Source organism: Cynocephalus volans, chromosome 1 (assembly GCF_027409185.1).
Source record: "Cynocephalus volans isolate mCynVol1 chromosome 1, mCynVol1.pri, whole genome shotgun sequence".
Taxonomy (NCBI): domain Eukaryota; kingdom Metazoa; phylum Chordata; class Mammalia; order Dermoptera; family Cynocephalidae; genus Cynocephalus; species Cynocephalus volans.
Genome location: NC_084460.1, coordinates 130,460,104 through 130,484,720, shown reverse-complemented (window position 1 = coordinate 130,484,720; position 24,617 = coordinate 130,460,104). Strand labels below are relative to the sequence as shown.

The 24,617-nt window shown below is 43.8% G+C and overlaps 1 protein-coding gene across 1 annotated transcript; it reads left to right on the top strand.

The window, feature by feature from the left end:
- Positions 1-257: 257 nt before the first annotated feature.
- On the top strand, positions 258-17,076 carry TIGIT (T cell immunoreceptor with Ig and ITIM domains). Its single transcript, XM_063088977.1, has 4 exons — positions 258-321; positions 1,738-2,067; positions 5,381-5,487; positions 16,840-17,076. Exons 1-4 carry the CDS (start codon positions 258-260, stop codon positions 17,074-17,076), a joined length of 738 nt encoding a protein of 245 aa, XP_062945047.1.
- Positions 17,077-24,617: the final 7,541 nt, after the last annotated feature.

Below are 24,617 nucleotides of genomic sequence, written 5' to 3'. Positions count from 1 at the left end.
AAAGACTAGTGTATCCCTAACCACATTTTTTGTGTATTTTTTAATGTGTTTCCTCCATGGTCTTTCTTGTGGCTCACCCTATACAGTTTGTGTACTGGTTGAGAGCTTTATCTGTTTTTGACATGGTTTTTGCTGAACTCAGTTTTTCCGAGACCCTCTTTCCTCATAGAGTCGGTTTTATGTTCCCATCTGCAGTCGGCCAGTTTCAGTAGCAGAAGAGGCCACATCTGCTTCCTGTAGGCTCCCTGGGCAGAAGCATGCATTGGTGTCTCCTCCTGATCTGGGCCCAGGGGCTGAGGCAGGCCCCCCTCCCCGCCTCAGGTAAGGCCTGAAAACCTAGCAGAGCAGGGAGGAGGAAGAAATGACGCTGAGCTGGCGTGGAGACAAGGGTGCTCTGTTGGGAAGGTGTGGAGTGCACGCCACATCTGCTTGCACAGGGAAGGAAATGCAGTTTTCAGAGTTCTCATGGGCACCCCCATGTGAGAAGAGGCAGTCTCGGAGAATGAGGGGCAGTTCTGCCGTGGGTGGTGGAGGAAGGACTTTGTAGACCCTCGGGGTTGGGGGTGCCTGACGGTCCGGCACAAGAAAGGAGGCAGGGGAAGAGAAAGGGACTAAGGAGGAGGAATTATCAGTTTCCTTTTAGAAGCTCACTCCTGCTCCATTTTCTTTTCTTCTGTCCTTGAGGAACCTTCTGGAACCACATTGTAAGTAGTTCTCTGTGGATCAAAAATGTCTTCTTCACACATTCTAGAGATTCTACCATTATAGACTGAATTTTTATTAAATTTAAAAACCTTAGACATATGTTTCTGAGGGAGGGGGACACAAAGATTTAAAAGCTGTGGCATGAATTAGTTTTCATGTTGCTTTCTGAACCATGTGAGGGTAGAGAGTGCCAAGGGTGCGAGGGAGTGGTCAGCACTGAAGAGGATAGTTTTGCCTGGAAGAAACAGAGTTTTTGCCAAACCTCTTTTTCCTGTCATTTCTTGGCTTTCCTGAAGGTTGTTCCAGGCACCCCAAATGGCCTTCAACCAGACAGCCAGGTTTTATTTCAAAGGATAATACACCGAGCACAGAACTAGGCTGTCGGAAGATACAAACAAAACAAAACAAAACAAACAAACAAACAAACAAACAAACAAAACCCAAAAGAGGTGGTGTTGGATGACAAGGGCTTATATTCTAAGTGGGGAGACAAAATAAGCCTATGAAAATAATCAACGAGCTCATGAAGCAAGACAGCAGAAATCCTGAGAGGGTGAAGGGCTAAGCTGTGGAGTAATGAGACAGGCATTTAATAAGGTGCTAATTATACAATACAGGGAGTGTGGAGAGAAAGGGGAAGTCACTATGGGTGGGGTCCTCCTAAGGCACAGGAGGAAGTGCAGCTTTGATCAGGCTTCAGGTGCGCAGGGGACAGACTGAAGCTCTGGAAGCAGGGGATGGGAAGGCAGGAGAGGGGCCGGACTGGAGTCAAGGTGCATGGAGATGGTCTGGAAGACTAGAGAGGGACATGGAGAGGGCCGGGATCCTTGAATGACAGGCACAGAGAGCAGTGTCTCTTGAATGGCACAAACAGAAAACAATTATCATCTTTATGGGGGAGTAACAGGATGGACTGGAGAAACTATCATTCCAAAAACCAATTCTGGCCTCAAAGCCCCTTGGAATTTCTACAGGAAGGGTGAAGCCCATCTGCTGAGCTGGGACTTACGTGTGCCTTTTCTTCTTCCCTAGGAGCCATGACGGGCACAGTAGTCACAAAGGGGAACATTTCTGCAGAGGAAGGTGGCTCTGTCATCTTACAATGCCACCTCTCCTCCAGCACAGCTGAAGTGACCCAGGTCCACTGGGAGCAGCAGGACCAACTTGTGGCCATTTGTCATGCTGAGTTAGGGTGGTACATCTACCCAGCCTTCAGGGAGCGAGTGTCTCCGGGCCCCAGCCTGGGCCTCACCCTCCAGTCGCTGACCATAAACGACACTGGGGAGTACTTCTGCATCTATTATACCTTCCCTGATGGGATTTACAGAGGGAGAATCTTTCTGGAGGTCCTAGGAAGCTCAGGTATTCCTTCTGGAGCAGGGCGGCTCATGGATCGCTTCCTCTAGCATAGAAAATGCCATCCTGAAGCACTCTGTGGAGCAGAATCTCTAGGGGCAGAGCCAGGATGTGAGAGGTTCTAAGCATCCCAGGTGACTGTAATGCACGGGTGGGACTGAGGACCACTGTTCTTGCATAAGAGGCACAGCTTATCTATAGGTATTAGGAAGACCAGTGGATGAGGTCAAATGCAAAGTGTTCTCATTTATTGGTTTAGTATTAATTATGCAAATTAGTGTTGGCCCCCGAGTTTATAAAGATTAGAGCTGGTTAAAAGCAAAGCATAGCACGTACTAAGTGTGAATGTACAATAACTTATATTTGCGTGGTACTTCAAAGTCTCCAAATGCCTTCTAGTTCTTGTCCACCTGGACACCTAAACCAATTCGCTGGAAGTTAGGAAAGGATTATTATCATACCTGGGAAACAGGACAGCAGAATGGTTAAGACACCAGACAGCCTGGGTCTAAATTCTGGCTCTGCTGTTCACCTCAAACATGATTCCTTAGCTTCTTTGTGCATCTGTTTTCTCATCTGTGAAATGAGGATAGACGTAAGACCTTATGAGGTACTGGTGTAGGATCAAATTACCTACTACAAGAAATGTCCTTAGAACAGTGCGTGGAACATGGTAAACATTGTGTTAGCATTAACGATTAGTATGATTCCCATTTGACTGATGCAGGTGGAAGCTGAGGCCTGGAATTGTTCAGAGTGCTTGAGCTGATTTTAATATGGTGTTCTGTTTCCACTAAACTCCCCCCTCAGAACTTCTGTTTACTGCCATCAGTTGTGTTGGACATTAAGTTTTATGAGTTTGCAAAGTATGTGTAAACTGAGAAGATCAGAGGTTATCTTAAAGTGTCCTCTCAAATGTTGCCTCTTGGCTGGCTCGACATAGGTCAAGTGCAACAAGCACTTGAGAGCCCAGGCTCTAGAATCACACTGCCTGGGGGGGAATATTGTCATTGACCCTGGGTGATCTGGGTAAATTATTAACTTTTTTTCTCAGTTTTCCCATCTATAAAGTGTGGTGAATAATCTCAGAGTGATACAGCTCGAGGTCTTAGGACAGTACTAGACACAACGTGCTTCTCTTAGTAAACTCGAGCTGTTATGCTCTTTATTGCTTCATAGTTGCAGGAGGCAAGGCATGATAGGATGAGGGACCTGGATTCCAGCAAGAGTAACCAAAGGATGGTCTTGACCATTCTGGGCTCTTTGCCCCAGTGTCATATGACCCATTATCAGACTGCAAAATGGGGATAGGGAGGGCGTCCAGGTGGAAGACGCCCCTGGGATGGAGCTCCCCGGAACCAGAGACCAGATAGGCACTATGTCTGTTTGCTCATGTCTGGGCCAGGACGTTCAGGGACCGATGCTCCTCTCAAGCATACTCCTCCCTGAGGTCACAGTGGCACAGCGATTCCCATGTGAAAGAGGGGAAAGGAAGGCACAAGATCTTCCCTGTGCCTCACAGACCATCTGGGAGAGAGCTCAGAATGCATTCTGTTGGACTCCCCCTTAAGTCCTCCCATCCTGTATGTGTGTCCCCTTTTTGCTACCGTAGACTCTAGGGAACACCACAGTCAATAGCCTCTCCCCTCCTGCTTCTCAAGTGGTCAGTTGCTTACCTGGAAAGCTAACTCTCCTTAAATTAAAGCTAACTCTCCTTTAATTACTTACATTAACGCCAACCCTGACTTCTTTCCGACCCTAATCTCAAACCTTAGTCCAAGTCCAGATCCTAATACTAACCATAATATTTAAGCTCTTTCTAACCCTAACACTAAAATTGAACTTAACCCTAAAGCTAACTGGGTTCATAGAAACAATCCTGAAGTAACCCTTCTGCAGAGTCCGCTCCTTCCCCACCTGCATGTAGTGATGCTGTCATGCCTGTCCCCAGGCCGCTTCAAGTCTTTGTTCTGGGATTGAGACTGTGAATGGAAGAATAGGGGCTTTTATTTCAAATCAAAAATTCCTAATGATGTTGATATTCCTAATATCCTAAATTCCACTCTGGTCCTAATTGTATCTCTAGCTTATCTTTAAACCTAACCAAACACATTTTGTAATCTCCCATAAACCTGACCATGGTTTTGACCCCATCTGTCTTTGTCCATCCCTCAGCTGTCAGAGATCCTAGTCCTAACCCGGCACCCCACCTGTCCCTGTCCCCACTCCAACGTCATATCCTTTTCTGGTCCTGTGCAGCCCCTCGGGCCTCCTGCAGTGTGTTTTCTGTTACCACTTTGCCTCCCACCTGCCCTCTTTCCTCCCGAGCTAACATTAGGGGCCCGCCTGCCTACAGTGTCTGAGTCCTTGGAGCAGTAGGAATAGTTCTGGGGAATTTGGGTACTGCAGGCACTGCCCCTCTCCTAGGGAACTGGATTCCTTAGCCACCTTTCCAGCAATCTAAGCCCTTAGTCAGGGGGAAGAGGGGCCAGGCCTCAGCTACACCTTTCTCCTTTCAAGACTGTTCTGGACATCTGGGTCCTGCCCGAGTCCCTGGGGAGGAGGTAGCGAAGGGGTGAAGCTGCCTGTAAACCTTCCACCCACTGCACAGCACAGATCAGGGACGTCGTCTCGTTTCTCTCACATTCTCCTCGGATCAAATATCACTCATCTCTGCAAAACTCCTCTCCTGCCTCTTCTTCCTTCCAGTTACATTTTACATCTTGATGAAATTAACTTGTTCATGCTTTCATTCAGGCCACAAATATCTATTGAGCATCTACGATGTGTCAGGTGCTGAGACAATAGCAAAGGAGGAGGCTCCAGAGCCTCGCTCCCCCCAGGGTTTCATAGCCGGGCTGGACCAAGTGTTACAGGCTTATGGTGAAGGGTAATATGCTTTCTTCTTTTTTGTAATTTAATGTTAATTTTATTTTACTTTTCAATTAAACATTTTTTTACTGATCTGATTATATATGAAGTTTAATAGAAGAAAGTGTTTACTTTCTGGTTTTTAAGATTTGTTTCATTTCATGATTATATAAATGATTATGTGTAGTAGGGAATGGAGTGTTAAAAATGATCCACTCTGGTGTCAAATACATGAGTTATGCCACTGCTCGAGAGATCAGTCATTGATTTTATGACAGGCCAGGCAGATGCTCTGCTGTCCAAAGAGTTGGGCTTAAAGACTCTGGACCTGCAGTTAGAGAGAGGGTCTAGCCAATCCCCACCTCCGTGCCATGAACCTGAGGCTTCCCTGGGAGGGCAGCTTTGCTTCTGGCCTCTGCCACTCACCTCTGTTTCATCCTTCCTCTAGTGGCTGAGCACAGCACCAGCTTCCGGATCCCATTGTTTGGAGCCATGGCCACACTGCTGGTGGTCATCTGCACAGCAGTCATCGGGGTGGTCGCACTGGCTAGAAAGGTAATGGCTCTGGCTGCGCATCTCAGTCATGGGCACTCCCACCCCTACCAGAGAGAGACCCAGATGTGATCTCCCCCATTGCTCTTTGCACCTTTTGCATGGTACTTGCTTTGCCTTCCAGTGCAGTTATTTGTGTTCTTCCCTTGTCCCTCTCCCAGGCTGGCAGCTCCTAGAAGGTTAGACTTGTATCCTACCTGTTGCTTTGTGTTGCTTCGCCCCCCCCACGGATTTGTCACCACACTTCCCCTGGGTGACAGAGATGAAAGGATTACTCAACGCCCATCTCTTCTGAGCAGTGAGAAGCCCCAAAGTGGTTAACTTCCCTGGGAATGCTCCCTCCAGTGAGAGGCAACTCTTCCTTGGGAAATTAACCCCGAATTGGGCTTCTCTTCCTGCATTTATTTTCCAGACCAGGAAGTTATAGGAAGAGAACATAGGTGGGATTATAGTTTAAAAATATAGGCTGGTAACTTTCAGTGAAACAATCCAGATGACATTCCAGTAGACAATTAAGTGATCTTACAGCAATTTCTCAGTATCTTTACATAATAATCAGTAACTAGTCTGTCCTTGAGCCAGCAACCTTGCTGTGCCACAAATCTTTATCTTACACCAGAGACTTATAGCCTGAGGAAAATTTCCAGTCCTCCACAAGGTCAACATTTGAAACTGCAAGACTTTGGAAAACCAGGCCCTGTGAAGTACATATGCTTTTTAGTGTATTCCACACCTACCCACCTTGTTGTCACCTACAGCTCTTAGTTCCTGCCTGTCTCTAAAGCCACTGCTCTGAGAGTTTGACTTATCTACTGTGACTTTGATGCACCTTGGGCATGTACTATGTGCTCAAGCTTTCTGTGTATTAGCTCATTTTAATTTTTGCAACTCTTTGGTAGTTCTGGGCTACCCAGCACTTCTGCAGAATGAGAAATAAACACTCCAAAAATTCAGGGATAAAAAGCGCATGGCAAGATCCGCAGGTTGTAAATCCTCTGTTCTTTTAGCTTAGGAGGTCATGTGGCTGAAAGAGTAATGGATGAGAAATTGGAAGATTTAGTTTCCAGTCTCAGCACTGAGTGCATGATTTCAGGGTAGCTACTTAATCTCTCCAGGTCTCCATTTCTTCCTGTATTAAATGAGGATTGTAATTCTGCTGGCTCTGTATCACAGAGTGGTGATGAACAGGTGGCATATTTCATGTGAGAGCTTTGTAGATAATGAAGAAATATATCGATGTCCTTGTGTCATAAACTGGTAGCTAGTGATTGGGATGAGTGAAAGAATTTCCACTCCTTGTTTTGTCTGCTGTCTTGGGCCCTTTAAGCCAGCCCAGGTTGCCTTAATTCAAGTCACTGCACAAACATTTTGGGCAACACAAGCCTGTGATTTCCAGCACTGTTCTGTTTCCACCCTTACCCTAGACTCTCCTCCCTAGATCTCAACCCACTTTCCCTCCAACTCTGATTCTGCTCAATTAACATCCCAACTCTGCAGCCCATTCTCTCTGAACTATGTACTTGGTTATATTATTACTGATATATGTGAATTTACAGCTACCATCTTATTTTCTTCTTTGGGATCTCAATTAAAAGTCTGGTGAACTCCAGATTTTGTCCCTCCAGCCAGAAGCTCTGTGTAGCATATCTGCCTCTCAGTCTAACTTTCAGGCAATTGCATCCAGGAGAAAATGTCCCCCAGTGCTCATCTCATCTCTCCAGGTTTTCTTTTTCTGGATCTTGCTCCTAGCCCACGAATTCCTCACCAATTTGGCAGATTTTTAATTTCTTCAAACAGGTGTTTCTAATATTTCATTCAGCTTTTCTAGCTGTTCTCAATGGAAGGGTTGATTCAAAGCATCATAGTCAACTACAGTTCCACAAGAAGCAGAATTCTTAATTTTGGTGTTGTTTCATGTCGGCATTAAAAGCTTGACTTTTACAAGCAGAGCAGAATTAATTGGCCCACCTACTCTGTACCTTTTGCTCTATTAAGTCAAGTCCCCCACCTGAGTTCCGGCCCCTCAATGCCTAATGTCTGACAAGCCACTTAGCTTCCATCTGGCTGGGTCACTGCCAGTCCCAGAAAGAGAGGAATTTGTACAGCTTCATGTTCTTAGGCCCTGGTTCCATCTTGCTTGCTTATTGTGAATTCTTACCTTTTTCTCTCCCTTCCAGGGAAGGGCCACCGTTTGATTTTCTCCTATTTCTAATTTAACTTCTATTTGACTTATTTTACTCTCATTGCCCCCCTGAAGACCATAGAGATCTTGTTCTCTCTCCAGGCCTCAGAGTTGGGATGAATTGCATGTACTAGAATTGCTTAATAAGAAGGTGTCATTGTAATGTTCTCTTGCTTAGATCTCATGGCATTTTGCATTTTAAATAGCCTTAATTCTATATCCCTGCCTTGATCCCATTCTATATATTTTCCCACTGTTCTTTGTTTTGTTTATGGAGTTACACTTTGTATTAGTCAGGGTTCTCCAGAGAGACAGAATCAATAGGATATGTTATAATTATATGAGAGCAATTTATTAGGGGAATTAGCTCATGCGCCTGTGAAGAAAAGTCCCACGATAGGCTGTCTATAAACTGGATGCTGGTAGCATGGCTCAGTCCAAGTATGAGGGCCTCAAAACCAGGGAAGCCGATGGTGTCCTTGGTGTAAGTCCTGGAACCCAAAAGCTGAAGAGTCTTGAGCTCTGATGTCCACGGACAGGAGAGAAGAGCGTATCCCAGCTCCAGTGGATAGAGAAAGTCACCTCTTTACTCTGTCTTTTGTTCTCTCTGGACCCCCAGCAGATTGGATGGTTCCCACTCACAGTGAGGGTGGGTCTTTCTCACCCAGTCCACTCAGACTCTCATACTAATCTCTGCTGGAAACACCCTCATGGACACATCTAAAAAGATTGCTTTACCAGGTTTCTCAGCATTCCTTCATCTAACCAAGTTGACACCTAAAATTCATCTTCACACACTTTTTCTGCATACTCATAATATTATTAGTGACTAGTCTTGAACTTTTAGCTTAATATTTTACAACTAAAATTCCTTCAGTTTCTTGTGTAGATAAATCCACTTTGTATTTCTTAACTTTCCATAAATAACAAGGATATTGCTATAACAAATAACATGTTCTATTTGACATACATTCTGTCTTCAACCTGATCGATGGATGAAGAGAGCCTAAAAACCTTCATCCTAATCTTTGTTGACTGAGCAGAGATTGGAGTGAGAATGGGAAAAGATATTTTGGTAGCACAAGCAAACTCACATACCCCTCTGTAACCTACAAATTGCCCAAGTCTTCCTCAGTCATGAGTCCAACAGTTTTCAAGTCCCCAATGGGTCTTGCTAATTTTGTCCAGAGGAAACTAAAGAGATTCTCCAAATGGTGGGAAAACTCATGCAATTGGTGATTTCCCCATGAAATTTACATAAAGCCTTATACAAGCAGATGATTGCCTGGTCCACCAACCTGCTTGCAAAAATCGCTATTGTCTCATGATTCAAACCCTCACTTCCTGGTTATGAGACTAACACTGAGATTGCTGACCTACATTGTTCATAGAAATGTGGCCAGTTATTCTTTATCATTCAACAGACCTGGTTGAACAGGGTGCTGGGACCCAGCAGTGGCTGAGACATGGCTGGTGCTAGTGAGGAAGCCAATGATCCGTAGTATTTTCATTTATATCTAAACACAGTAGACATGATTAGGCAATGAAACTTCTAGAGGAAGGCGAAGACAAGAGAAGTGGTTGCCTATAGGGGAGAAGAGAACTGAATGATGATTGATCTCCAAGCTGGGAAGGGAGCTGCTCTGATGGCTGCTGAACAGATAGCCTCTGCTGTCACCAGCATTCTGCATCTCTAGAATGGAAAGATTAAAGGCTCTTTGGAAGCAGCAGAACAAATTTTCCTGTTAAGGATTCAAGACTGGTTAGTTTTCATTCTGGGCAGCCAGACTAACTTTGGTCATCTTGGGGGTAGAGAAAGACGAAAAGGTGGAAAGAGAGAGTCCAATAGCTATTAAGTCTTGTTTCTCCCCTTCTACAATTTTTTTACTTACCAGCCCTCTCTCTAACATTTCCACTGCTTGCTGTCTAGTTTATGTCCTCTCTGCTTCTTTCTTGTACTTGACTGTAGTCTCCAGTCTTTTCTCTCTCCTCGCTCAGAGCATTTTATATTTGCATTATTCAAGGTCCCAGGAGGGAACACATAGTACTCTCAGACTGGGTTGTTTGAGGATAGTTTAACTCAAAGACCTAGGCAGGATATAAGGAACATATTATGGGGAGTGCAGCAGTGTGTTGTAACCACCCTTAGTTCTTTAGGGGTGAGAGGAGAGGATGATTACTGGAACCTGTGTATTAGTCTGTTTTCTGTTGCTTATATCAGAATACCTGAAACAGGGTAATGTATAAAGAAAAGAGGTTTATTTCTTACTGTTCTGGAGGCTGGAAAGACCACAGTTCAGGGGGCGCATCTGGTGAGGGGCTTCTTCCAGGTGGGAACTCTTTACAGTGTCCAATGGTGACCAGAGTATCACATGTAGAGAATGACCTGTGCAAGAGAGAGCTGACCTTCTCACTTGCTCTCCTTATAAAGGCATCAGAACCATGCCTATGACAACCCATTAAACCATCAACCCATTACTCCATGGATCAATCCATTAACAAGCGCACAGTCCTCATGATCCAGTCATCTCTCAAAGGCCCCACCTTTCAAATACCATGGTTGGAATTTCCACCCTCTCAGCACTGTTACAGTGGGGATCAAGTTTCCAGTACACGAACTTTTGACCCATAGCAGCTGGGAAGGAGAGAGTTATGTGGATGGGTCCACCTTGAAAAGCACTATAATCTTTGATTGAGGGTCACAACCAGTCCAAGGCCACCCTTCAGAGATTACAGGGAAATATGCACCCTCACCTCACTCTCTTTTGTTCTATTCTCCTATTGTTGCTCTGCATTGATTGAACCCAAACTTAAGCTGAACCAACTGAGATATCTATGGTTTTGGATATTGTTTCTGCTGTTACTTTTCGGTCCTCTTCAATTAGGGCATGAATGAGACTAATTTTTTTCTTGCAAATTGATGTAGGCTTCATCTTCAACATTGTCTTGCCCCTTCATAAAATGAATTATCTATTTGTAATTTGCTGATTTCTTTGGGGCATTGTCCCCATGAACTTTTTGTAAAGGAGCAATGATTTCATCATTCTTCTACTCAAGCTTCACCATAGATTTGATGTTTGTTCTTGTTTCAATTTTAGCAAAATTCATATTGCTCTGATAGGGGCTTTTTTCCAACAAATGTCTCACTTTTCTTAGTGCCTCAAACTACATCCTGTTCAGACATGTTATAACAAGTTGGTCCAAGTTTATTTTTGTGCAAAAATTGTGTAATCCATGTATAGTTTTCAATGAACTCTTTGAAGACCCCTCATAATCTTGATCTCTTTTGATTGTATAAGCAACACCCTTGTTGGGTGCCCATCTGTTTTTCTCCTAGGAACACTGTGCTCTAGCAGCCATCTTGATATCCTTGGGTCAAGATTCCTTGGTTCTCATTACAGTGATTTCATCCACTTTGTTTTTTAAGTGCTGCCATCTGCCCCCTACTATTTAGGGATCTCCTCATCCCCGTTGCTACTAGGGATCCAGTTCTGTAAAAGCATCTCCTACTTCAGCCCCAGCCTGTAGAGGAAGGAGAGCACTGATTGGTACTAGCACATTCCTTCCTACCTTAGTAAAAGGGATGTTCTCAGGATCTTCTCTAGAAGATCCAGTATAATCAGCTGTTGGATTTTTAAAAATATTTAGTACAGGGACTGGGAAAGTTTCTCTGTAAAGGGCCAAATAGTACATCTTTTAGGCTTTGTGGGCCATGTGGTCTCTGTTGCAACAATTCAACTCTGCCATTGTAGTATGAAAGTGCATAAATGAATAGTATATAAATGAATAGTGTGGCTCTGTTCCAATAAACCTTTATTTAAAACACTGATATTTGAATTTCATATAATTTTTGTGTGTCATGAAATATTACTCTTCTTTTAGTTTTTTTTTTCTTTTTTCTTTTCAACCACTTAAAAATGTAAAAACCATTTTTAGCTCACAGGCTATACAAAAACCAGCAGTGGGTCAGATTTGCCCTCAGGCATTAGTTTGCCAGTCCCTGATTTAGTGAGTTTATTCTAGCATTCCCACTTCTCTGAGCATTTTGCTTCCTTCTTCCATAGTTCACCAAAGCAGTGCTGGCATCTCTATTGATAGCAGCGTATTGGACTTGTCTCCTGGGGCTCTTGTGAGGGTGTTAAATTTTGAGTCATAGGATATGTCCCAACAATGACAAATTATCCCCCATCCAGTCGTGTATCTACCCACCCACCCCTGATTCATCACCTTCAGGATTCACTCCCAGGCATACTCTCTCAGTTCCTGCCAGTACCTGTTAGCCAGATCCTTTAGTGTATAACCTTTCTCTTCCCTTAGCAGAGCCAGATCTTCCTCAGTTAGTGTAGCCCGAGATTTTACCCTAATTATGGGTCTGATGGCGAGTAGGGGAGGTGGAGGTAGGTCCCGCCTGGGCTCATCTTCCATCAAGAGGAAGTGGGCCACTTCTGCAGCTCCAGATGGAACAAGAGAAGCAGGTGGTTCAAGGTTCTCAAGTGCATCTACCAGAGATCCTCCTGCCAAGTCTCCCACTTCCTTCCTATTAAGACCCTGATTTTGGCATAGGAGACTTGCTCAGGCTTAGAATCCAGCCTTCCTTGAAGTTCTGTCATTTTTACAATTAGCTCCTATGCCTGGTCTTCAGCTGCTGGAGATGAGTGTCTCTTTAAATGCTTCCGAGGGGGAGCTTTGACTTTCTCACTTTGCTTTCAGTTGCTGATAGGTCTGAGCCTGTCATTTTCTTTCTTCAGTGCATCATCAGTGAAATTTAGCAAAAGCCACTCAATCCCAGAGACCGAATAGTTACTATTTACCTCATACTTCTCAAATGCCAGAGATGCATCAGCTCATAATCCCCTTCCATCTGGGTCCCATCCAATTTCACCACCAGCCATGGGGTCTGTACTGCCAACCAGCGGGTGAGTGATCCTTTGTGCCACTCCTCTCCTTAGAGGCCACCTGCCCAGGAGCGGCTGTTCCCAGGGGCAACTGTTTTAGATCAGGTCCCCAGAAATAGAGCTTGACATGAGAATTCTGGTAAGAGTGATATGTTGGGATGGGCTCTCAGATGAGGGGTAGTGAAGGACGCAGTATAGGGCTAAGGGAAGAGAGCTCACCATGGGTGTTGTCGGGCTAGGGCTCAGACCCAGTTGTAGACCCTTCAAACCCATTCTCTGCAGACTGGGTCACAGGCCCCTCATATGCAGGTTGTGAGCTAGGTAATCGGAAAAGATCCTGGGAGCCATTGGTAAAGTTGATAGGCTTTATTCGATGTGAGCTCAACCTCCAGCTTCCTCCTCCTCAGCAGCAGCAGCAGCAGCTTACAGCAGATCCAGCAGTGGCCTGGTGACCTCCTGAGGGCAGGGGTGGAGGGCAGTGGGCATCCCGGCGTCCCTGTGGATCAGAGCTGTTCATCCTTTATACTTAAGTCACATAACCAAGGAACACCTGGGCACACATGCACAGTTAACATATTTACATCAAACAGGCTAGGTCATGCTTGGCAAGATTCTGAACATCCGAGGGAGCCTGACCATTTGTCCATTTTCCTTACAGGTGTGGTCTCAGCTGGAGGCTTGGTTGAAGCAAGAGTTGTATACAGAATTTGTTGCACCTTGAGGCAGGGAGCAGCCTTTTGAAAACCCACCTCAGCCAGTCATTGACTACTGACTGCTCACCAGAGAGGGCCCAAGAGCAATTCTCCAGAGACAGGGCAGTTGTGAGCTGGGAGTGCTGGTCATGTAGAGGGAGCTGAACAGGGCACCAATGGCATTCCCTACAGAACCCGAGAGCCAGTAGATTGCCTTATTTAGTAGCATGACCTTTGGAATCAGGTAGACCGAGGCTTGGGTCCTGGCTCTCCCACTTGAGTAGTTGTGTCACCTAACTTTTCTGAGCCTCAGTTTTCTCATCTGTAAAATGGGCATAATTATGGCACTGTCCCCATAAGGTCATGGGAGAACTTAAGTCAAATAATTCATGTAAAGCACTTGGTATTTTTCCTGACATGAACTAATAACTATTATAAATTAAGTTCTTATAGTTATTCTAAATTTTATTTACCATAGTACCTCATGATACCTGGTGCTCAATAAATATTTATATTGCATGAGTTTATTTTGAATAAATGAATGAATAGTATTTGCTAAGCAGCTATCAGGAAAAGTGCCCACAGGGGATCTTCTATGGGGGAAAGGAGACATACGTGTATCCAGCCCTTGGACAGTGATTCTGCCAGCCCCACTGTCCATTCTCCTCACATTCTCTGAGAGGGCAGTGTTTGTCCTGGGATGGCCCAGCTGCAATCCCTGTACCTTCCTTTGGGACAACACCAGTACATTAATCCCAGACATTTTTTTATACTGATTACAATTACAGAGTTTTCCCCACAAGATGGAATAAAAAGGGAACAGCTGAGGGACCCATTTCAGGTGTACTTGCATTTCCCAGAGCATTTTGGAGGCCAAAATAGTCTTAAAAGACAAGAGTGATCAGTTGTACCGAGAATGGAAATAAGAGCACACGAGCACAAATGGTCACAATCAGTTCTTTGAGAAAGGAGTGTCCATAATATAAAAATGGATTGGACTGCATCATGGGATGTAGTAGTTCTTTTAAGTACAGCCTCAGCATGAGCCATGATAACCACCCTTTCTCTTCATACTGACGCTGAGGTTCAATCACTTGTACTGAAAAGGAATGGATGAAACAGTATCTGGGGAGAGACCGATGACTTGTATGTGCTTCCAACTCCTCGAGGCTGCAGTGAGGCGCCACCCTGATTTGTGATATTCGTCCACTGTGCACATCTGCACGGCCCATGCACCCTCCCTGCAGCCTCCCTGCCTGTCCTTGTGCACTGCTGGGTCTGGCACTAGTCTGTGCTGGTGCTGGTGTTTCCTGTCATGGAAGCAGTGGGGAGTGGGCAGAGTGAGATTCGGTGTGCTGTTGTTACTGTTATTTTCCAAGTCTGTGGCTCTTTGTGATTCCGTCATTCAGACCTCTGCTGGGTGAGTGACCTGCTTCAAAGCAGCCTCCAGTAAGGCTGGGAGGATGTCAGCTTTGCATTGGGATGTCATTAAGCATTTCTTCTGCCGTCCTACTTGTGCCTGCTGTTCTTTCATTTCCTTGTCTTAGCACAACCCTCACCTATGAAGCTCTCATATCAATGACTTCACCATCCTTGATTTTACAAAACAGACTTCACTGTTCTCTCCTAATGTCCAATAAGTGCCACTGTAGTTGTCTGGCCAGGAGTCCCTACTTTGATTCAGAAAAGTGTGTGTGTGTGCCTGCGTGTGCGCTCATGCACACCTGAATTTCAGTCCTGAGACATACACTGAGCATCTGTTATGGGCTCTGAGGTTACAAAGAGGAATAGAGCAAGAACCTTTCCTTCAGGGAGCTCACAACTGAGGCCCAGAGAGACACAAGGGTAAGCAAGTCAGTCCCAGGCAGCATTGAACTTACAACAGAGAACACCAGGTCATGGTACAGCACACAGGATGAAGATAACTCTCCCTGCCGGGTCAGAGAAGGCTTCACGGACAACAGGCTGCGGAGCTGAGCCGGGGAGAATGAGTAGACGACTCTTCAGGGAAGTACAGGGAATGGACAATGGGCACAGCATACACAAAACTGGGGAGGCAAGGAACAGCGCATGGCATTCGAGAAGCTGCAGGATGAGAGGCAGTTGGCTGAGGAGAAAGGCATGGCCTGGAGTCAGGCTGACCTGAGTCAGAGTTGGGTTTGTCCTTGGGCAGGAGACTTCACCTGTCTGTGCCTGTTAGTGCTTTCAGAAGTAAGTAGAAGCTTCAACAGGGATGTTCTTGGCATTACATGAAGAAGGTAGTGCTCATGGCAGATTCTCAGTAAATGGTGGCTCTCCGGCGTCTAGGCCTCAGCAGGTAGGGGATGTTGGTTGGGGAAGCACAGCAGATGATGCTGGAAAGGTGAGCAGGACCAAGTCACAAAAGGTGTTTGGGGAGCATCACAGTCTCCTATGAAGAATGTAGTGGATTTATGGATGTTCTTTTCAGAAGAGAATATACCCTTGTGCAAACATTTTTTATATGATTTAAGGGGATTTACAAATCCTCTGAAGTCTACCTGTGCATCGCAGGTTAAGCATCCCTACTACAGGCAATGGGAGCCATTGGAGGGTTTTAGGCTGAGGTATGGGCTGATCCAGTTTTCACTTTTGAAAGATTGCTCTGCTGGTGGCCTGTGGAGTTGGACTAGAGGGAATAGGGGGTCTAGAGGCAGCAAGGATGAAGTCCAGAGGAGGGAGAAGATGTAGATGTAGGAATGAAAAAGAGGGAGTAGGTTTTAGAGCTACTTAGGAGTAAAATTGTATGCGGTTTTATGGATAATTAGAGTTTAACATTAGCTCCCAGGTTTCTCATCAGCTGGTGCCATAAACTGGGATAGAGAAGGTAGAAGCTGGAGCAGTTTGTGGGGGAGGGAATGTGATGGGTTGGTTGGAGCTTGCTGTGGGGCATCGGATGGTGACGGCCAGTTAGCAGGTGGACACCTGGGTCTGCAGCTCAGCAAAAGGCTAGTTTGGATGGAGATTTGGGAATCTTCAGAGGACAGACAGCATGTAGATGTGCATGTGGATGAAGCAACTCGGAGAGAGTGTTGAGTGTGGAAAAGCCGAGGGCAAAATGTTGGAGAAGACTTTGGTTTGGGGAGCTGATGTGCAGACAAAAAGAGCAGACCTGGCTGAGGACGAAGTAGGGGTTCACTGGAGGAAAAGAACCAGGAGAGAGCGATGCCCCAGGGGCTGGGGAAGGAGAACGTTTGGAAAAGGAAGAGATCAACAGTGTCAGATGTAGTAAAGAGTAAAATACACCGGACAGAGAGCTGCCTCACTAGGCTCAGCGAAGAGGAAGTCGTGGGGCATGGGGCACATTGCATGTGTAGCAAGTGTGGTTTCAGGGGAAGGGTTAGTACGGAAAGGCAGCTGCAACAAGGCTGAGAAATTAAGGCCTAAGGAATTGGTGTTGATAAGAACACAAGTTTGCACGTGTGCACACGTGTGTGCATGTGTACACGTGTGTGCATGTGTGTGTATAAGAAAGGAAGAAAGAGGTCATTATAATTATGTGTCATGTTGGGGACTAACTTTTGAATAACAAGCCCACATACTCACTTTGTAGTTTGTTTGCTTTTAGAAGAAATCTCCCAGCATCCATTCTGCAGAAAGTGGCCTCCGGAGAAGTCCAGTTGAAGAGGAGGAAAGGAGTCCCAGCGTTCCCCCAGCCTCTGGAAGCTGTGTGCAGGCAGGAGCTGCCCCCGCTGGCTGCTGCAGGGAGCAGAGGGGAGAGGACTATGCTGAGCCCCACGACTACTTTAACGTCCTGAGTTATAGAAGCCTGGGGAGCTTCAGCTTCCCCCCAGAGACTGGTTAGCAGCCAGAGGCATCTTCGTGGACACACATTCCTGTTTTTGCTGATAGAGATGATGTAAAGGCATCTGTACTCACCATCAGTGCTGTGTGTGTGTGTGTCTGTGTGTGTGTGTGTGTGCACGTGTGTGTGTGTATGTGTGGTGATCAGTGGAATGAATGAATGTCATCCGCATTATCTTCCTTTCCTCTACCCTTCCCTTCCATTCCATTCCAACACACCCTGTGTGAGTCACTTGTATCTTGATCATGAATGTGAAGTTAAACAAACTTGACCTGGTTTTGAATCTGACAGTATGAACAGATCCTGTGGCTCTGAGAAACACATTCCTCACAGAAGCACTGGGCAGGATTTTGGGTGAAAGGGTTTGGTGGTGGATGATGAGGATGATGCGATTGCAGAGCCTCATCTCATTTCTCACTGTCATTTTTAACATTCACTCATTCAAGGCATTTTATGAATGAGGCATGGTACCAGCCTCTGTGGGGAGATTGGTCTCTGCACAGTTCAGTGGGGAGACAACATTTACATTAAATGGTGGTAAGGAGACAAAGATACATGACACAGGCCCTCAGGAAGAGACATCAACTTGGGGTGAGGTGGTCAGGACAGGCTTATCTGCAGTGAAGAGGCCTGGACGCATAAAGGGAGCAGCGAGGCTGGTCTGAGGGGAGCAGGAGTTTTGTCTAAGGAACTTGCAGGAAGGAGCACTGGTGGAGCTCAACACAGGGAAGGCGCTGGCACCAAGGGAGCCAACAAACTTCAGATTTTATTCTCTGGGAAGGCATTTCACGTCTCCTTTCGTTGTGCTGTACTCAGAGCTCATCAGTAATGGCTCTTCCAGCCATGTGTGCTGGGAAGCCCACAGGAAATGGCACGTGTCCACGCAGGGAGCCACGTCTCAGCATTTGGGATTGATCCACCTTTTCTGGATCAATCCACCATTAAACCTTTGAAAAAGAATCTGTTTCCCATCAAAAGGAAAATGTGGATTTTTAAAATAGGAAATCTTCCTACGGGAAAAAGAAGGTGGGGGGGGGGGGGAGATGATCAAGGGTATAGAAAATAAACACCTTCAAACTAGCTTCTTCGAACGCTTTTATTCTCTCCCCGACCTCTTCCTGCTGGGGTTGGGGTATACGAGCCGCTCATCTCTTTTTAACTACTTTCAGTCTTAGGGGAATGAGCAGGGAGATTGGATTTACTGGTGACCAATTTTCTTTCACAGCACAGGAACTGAGAGAAGGTGAAGCAAGGCTGTCTTTTGCCAATGGTTAGAAGAAAGCATTGCTCTGCTCCCGAAGAATTAGGCCAGGCTTGAGCAGGAAGACAATTCGACTCCTACTCCTCCTTGGATTTTTGTTTTTATTTTTCTCAATATTCTATCAAACAGTAGTTAGGAGCAATGAACTGAAATCTGTCCTAGAGCTCCAAGTCCTTTGGAAGAAGGATAGAAACTGTAAAATGCTGTTGTTTGCTGTGGCAGTTCACAGCATTTTCCTTGCAAAACCAGTGCAAATTGGTTAGGAGTAAAACACAATTCAAGAATTGGAAACAAAATAAAATGTAGTGACAAAAGGGAGTGGTGCTTTGATTTAAAGAAGCTGTATATTGGGCTGAGGTTGGACTAAGAGCTGGGTGTTTCTTTAACATAATTATGGTGATTGGAAAACATTTACAAATACCACTGGAATGATGATAAAATATAAAGGGCCTATAGATGTTGGAAATGGGTCAGGTTACTAAACTGAGATTCAATTTGACAGAAAATAAATTTTAAAGTGGAATTCACTGAACTACATTCTCCTCTGAGTACCAGAGAAGACAGCCTCCAAAAAGCCAGATTCGTGGATACATGCACCCTCTGGAACGGAGCTACTTTCCACATCTAGTTACTGACCACTTGAGATGGGGTTAGTCCAAATTGAGACGTCCTGTGCTGTAAGTGTAAAATACATAGCAGATTTTGAAGACAGTATGAGTAATAGGAATGGAAACTATCTCATTAGTAATCTAAAAATATTGATTACATGTTGAAATGTATATCTTGGATATGTTAGGTCAAATAAAATACATTATTAAAATCAATTGAACCTGTTTCTTTTCACTTTTTTAAAGTGGCTACTGGAAAATCTAAAATTGCATATGTGGCTCCTGTTATATTTCTATTGGACTATGCAGCTCTAGACTCTAAACCCAAGCCAAGCTGGTACCCCAGTAGGATGTCTATGTCTGCTGGTCTCTGTCTCTTTCTTTCTCATTCAAAATTGTGTCTGAGGAAGCTTTTTCCTCTAATGTCTTTTGAGAAGGATCACAGGTCACTAAGTGCTGCCAGGAAGAGATCCCAAGCTATCCTGGATCCGCTCTTAGATTTCTGGATAAGAGAAGAGGAGAATAAATGAATCAATGAATGAGAGTTCAGGAAGGAATAAATTTACTGATTCCCTGCCCACATTCAGAGCCTGGGCTTATACAGTCTGATCTATAATCCAGAGAATTATACTACAAACGTGAGAAATTTCAAGTCATGGAGCTTTGAGATAAATGGTCTTCGTTAGTAGACAGGGCCTTACCATGCAATTTTATTTCATGACTTGTTGCTTCTCACCCTGTGAGCCTCAGAAATGAATTGCCATGCACTCAGGTTCCATCAGCGCTGGCTGAGCTGGACAGGCAGGAAGGCTGTGTGTGCTGTCCATGCCAGCAGCATTCTGGTGGGCACACCAACTCCACAGAGGGAGGGGAATAGGCAGTATGGCTGGGGCTGCCAGCTGTGGGGTGGGTGTTCTGTTCAGTCTTCTGATTTTTCCCAGTCTTGCTTCATGGTTGTAACTAGTAATCCCTCACCCTCACTCCAAAGCATACCTGTCAAAAGGCCCCGGACAGCCTTATATGTGGCAAAAGCCTGATCTTTACAGAAGCTGGAACTATATACTTGATGTTTGAGATAATTATTTGCATAAGGTAGAGTGTAGAACAATGCTGTGCAATAGAACTTTCTGCAATAATGGAAATGTTCTATGTCTGTGCCATCCAATATGGCAGCCACTAGCCACATGTGGCTACTGAGTACTTGAAATTTGGCTAATGTGATGAAGGACCTGAATTTTAATTTTATCTAATTTTAATTAACTTTAAATAAGTGACATGTGACTGGTAATGACTACATTGGACATCATAGTTCTAGTAATTTCCTTGCATGTGGAGACAACACAGACAGAGAGCTGTATTTATAGGACATTGGATGGCTCTACAGATGTTATGCATTTGAAAGGGCTACCACCAGGAAGAAACATGGAAGTTCTCTTCTATTCTCCTGGATCCTTCCTCTCTGATCGAGACGAAGCATGAGCTCAAAAGCAGGCTGTGCATTTATTTATTTCAGGCTCTTAATAAAAGGTATCAGAGGAAGCTGGGTGGTCCAGTTCACATCAATAGGACCAGGACTATCAAGCGGCCTTCCACTCAAAACTGACTGGGAAATGGAAACTCTCATGGATTTCACAGAGATCAAAAGAGAAGTGATGATGGAGTGTAGTGGACTGGGGAATGGGGGTGCTTGGTTTATGTGCTGAGCTCTGCAATTAGCTTCATGACTTTTGATGAGTCACCTAACCTCTCAGAGCCTCATTACAGATATTTCCTCATTTGTAAAATGGCAATATTAACATCTACTTTCTAGGGTTCTTAAGGGGATGAGGTAAGAATGTGGTTGACTGCTTTGTAAGCTGTAAAATGCGGAATATTATTGTATTATGCCCCATGAGCATATGCATCAGGCACTGTTTATTATGCCACAGAGATACCTCCAAGATACTTGGAGTTATCTATCAATGTTCTTAAAAACTGGGATTTGAGAAAAGCTAAGAGTTGCCTTTAAAAATTTTGTGTTTTAAGTGAGACGATAATCTTTTAAAAAGTCAAACATATCTTGGATATTGATGACCTTCTTACCACAGAATGCTGTCATTGCTTTTGGTCTCCATGTTTGTGTTTATAATTAAGTTGATGTCAAGGCATGGAGGTTTAATTTATAAATGATTTGTTTGCTCCAGGTGGGTGGAGCAGTGGGTGATTTTGCAGTAGCTGAAATACTAGGAAAGTGGTGGGGGAATGTCTTCACTTTGCACACCGTAGTGCAGGCATGTGCCAAGCACGGGTACACTTCACTTTGAGAGCCATGGCTTAGATTCTGCAAACATCATCTGAGACATTAAATTAATGTTGTTATTGTGAACATTAATATGTGAACATTATTGTGAACATTAATAACATTGATTTTATAGTTTTCCTTGTATGTAATTTGTAACTTTTAGTTTTGTAATTCTGTAAGAGTTATAAACATGATAGGTTTACCCAGTATTATGTTTGAGCATATGCATTATATAAATTATTAACTTTTTGCTAAATATTATGATAAAAATAATCACAGACTTCCTCCCACTGGGGGAGGGTCTGTGAGAAGCATTTTTCCCCCTTCATATGGGAATATACATTATCAAAGTTTGAGAAATTCTGGTGTGGTATAAATATCATTGGATTGAAAAAAAACCTGACTCCAAGCATTAGTTCATTAATTGTTCTGCATTGGAAAAATATGTATTTCTGAACCTCTGTGTCTATAAATTGGTGAAATAATAGCTACCACACAGTGTTCACGGTGTAATCGTGAGGATGGGTAAAGTGTATGAAGGAACTTTATAAACTGTGAAGTGCCGTATCTGCCATTCACAATTATTATGGCCCTTGTGTAAACCACACCACGATATTTTCAACAGGTATAGAAGAGGCCTCAAGAGTGCAAAGAGAGATCAAAGACTCTGGTGAAGTTGGCTGGCATTGGAAAGACTTTGATATGGTTCATAGAAATCAGATGGGGACAGCTCCAGGCATCATGAAAATGTTTCTTCCTTCTTGTTTTCTACTTCTTAGAATATCACGTTAACTTAGGAGTTCAGTGTTTGAATTGGAAGATGTCAGTATTTAAATTTATAGAGGTGATTGTGAAGTCTCAGAAGTTCACTGATGCCGTTTCAGTCCAGGGCAAGTGTCCTTATGACCCTTCCCAGCCCAAGCTCGCGCCTGGGTATTTTTGCGCTCCCCACACCTGTGGAAATGTCTGTCTGCACTCACCTCCTCCAACTCAAAGCCAATGTCCTTGTGAGCCCCCAAAACTAGACTGCTCATTCCTTCCTTGACTTACCCATCTTTCTGTCAGTTTACAAAGTCCCATGGCACTGAGAGTCGGAATGAGAGTCTGAATCAATGTAGCTCTTGATTTTATATGAACCTCTATTTCTCGTTGTTAGATTTTAAGGCTTACCAGCGCTGAAAGAATTTCCTCCGTTTTATTGCTACACTGCAGAGTGTTCAGTGAAATACTGATGCTTACTGAGGACACAGTGAATTTAATTCAGTTGGGTTGACTTCACCAGGGACAAACAAGAGATAAGTTGTCTTCACAACATTAGCAATTTCTATAAGAATGATGACTTAGAGAGCTCTTGTGGGTAGGGTCACACAGAAGAAAGGGTCTATGAAGCAAACAGGAATCCCTCAGGGTTCTCCAAAATCATCAAATGGGGACGTATTTTATGCCATGAACTTTCCTTTTTTGCATATGAATCTGAGAAATCTGTGGTAAAAAGGAGGCTCAGTGATAGATTTATGGGATAATGGAGATGAGGGGACACAAGGACAGGTGGGTTTAGTGTCATATGGGATTGGTTATTTCCAAAGGAGGCAGATAGATAACATTTGCACATGTTGAAAGGAAAAATAAGAATTGATTTGTATAGTAGTAAATGAGCCATCTCATCATTTTTGAGATTTGGATAGGTGTAGAATAATGCCCAAATTTGCCTTATATTTCCCCAAAGCGATGTCAATAAACATCACCAATCCTCTAATTCCTAGTTCTTGTATCAAAAAGACTGATTTATTGAGAATTTTTCTGGCCTTCTAGGTATAGTCCTTAGTTTTGATAACCTCAGAGTAGACCTCTAGGTGTGTGTAGCAATGAGGAGAGCTGCTTACACCAGAGATACTAGCACAATATAAAGAAGACACAATAGAAACCAAGAGGAGAGTTTTTTTTTTTTTAATTATTCCTTCATATTCAAACTTCACAAACAGTGTGAACTTGTACAATACCTCGGAAAGTGAAACTTACAAAAAAAGTGCTGGTAACATTTAAAAAAAAACAACAAAAACCCCAAAAAACAAACATCATTCTTAGCAACATCAATTACTCTTCCACACAAAACAGAAACCTTGTAAAATTTATTTCCATATTTTTAAGGCGTAATACTTCCGTATAAAGTATATGCAAGAGATAAAACTTCACAGTATTCCAAAATGTCACAATAATAATAATAATATAATAGTATAATGAAGCGCTACAGTTATTTTTCTTTTTTTGAATGTTTTTTTCCTGTTTAAATAACAAATACAAGTCACAGGTAAATATACGTGAGAAAAATACGAGGCTAATATTAAATGGCAGGTAAGGATACTGTCACTGTAAGAAAAAACTGGCAGGATGTGTGTATTTAGTCTATATTTTAAAGCACTTGATAGAAAAGGCGTATGCAAGGTTTTTTAAAACAATTTTTCTGTTTGTTTGATAACTGACAACAATTTAAGAGTATAATGAAAAAAAAAAAGGAACAAACTCCCTCTCAAAACTATTGACCTGCTCATCCCAAACCATGTATCTATTGAAGGATGGATGTGTGTGTGTTCACGTATACATGGATTTATACGGCACAAAGATCGATACGAGCAGTGTTCCATGTCCACCTGCGATGACTGGAGGGTGTAGTCTCTGTGGTCATTCAGCCTAGGTTCCTCTTGGGAAATTATTCTTTCAATGTAAAGATCTCTCTTTTCTTGCCTCTCCCTCTTCCCAAACTCCTTCCCTATTCCCAGGTCTTCAGTCTGAAAAGAGTCTGGTTAGAAAAGCTGCCCTCCACTCAAAACTGACTGGGAAATGGAAACTGCAACAGTGACACCCACATGGACACTGGAAATACCACTTGGACGAATGAATGTGTTCCTGTGTGCATGCATGTGTGTGTGTATATTTTAGGTCTGAATATACAGTGTGTATGTATGTGTGTGTACACAGTAGCAATTGCAAAAAAGGGACCATATTCCTTTCCATACTAAGATACAATGTGATAAGAAACATTTCTGTGCAGGGAAAAGGGTTTCTTCGAATCTTATCACAACACTGTGGTGGGAAAATCAGGAAATGGGTTCACCTTTCAGCAGTCACCACAGTAAACTTCATTGAGAACACACATGCCCAGATGTCTGGTCTGTGCACATGTGTATGTTAACAGCTAGCCATTCAGCCAACAGGTAACAGAAAGACAGCAGATAGCAAAACACATCAATAAGGTGCTCAAAGAAAAAAGTGGCACCCACTCTTCAAGTGGATGGCCACGTTAAGGTGCTTCAAAAAAGTTTTTTTTTTTTTTTTCTGCTTTTATTTCAAACATTAAGAGAGTACTGATTTGTACATGGTAGTTCTGAGCCAG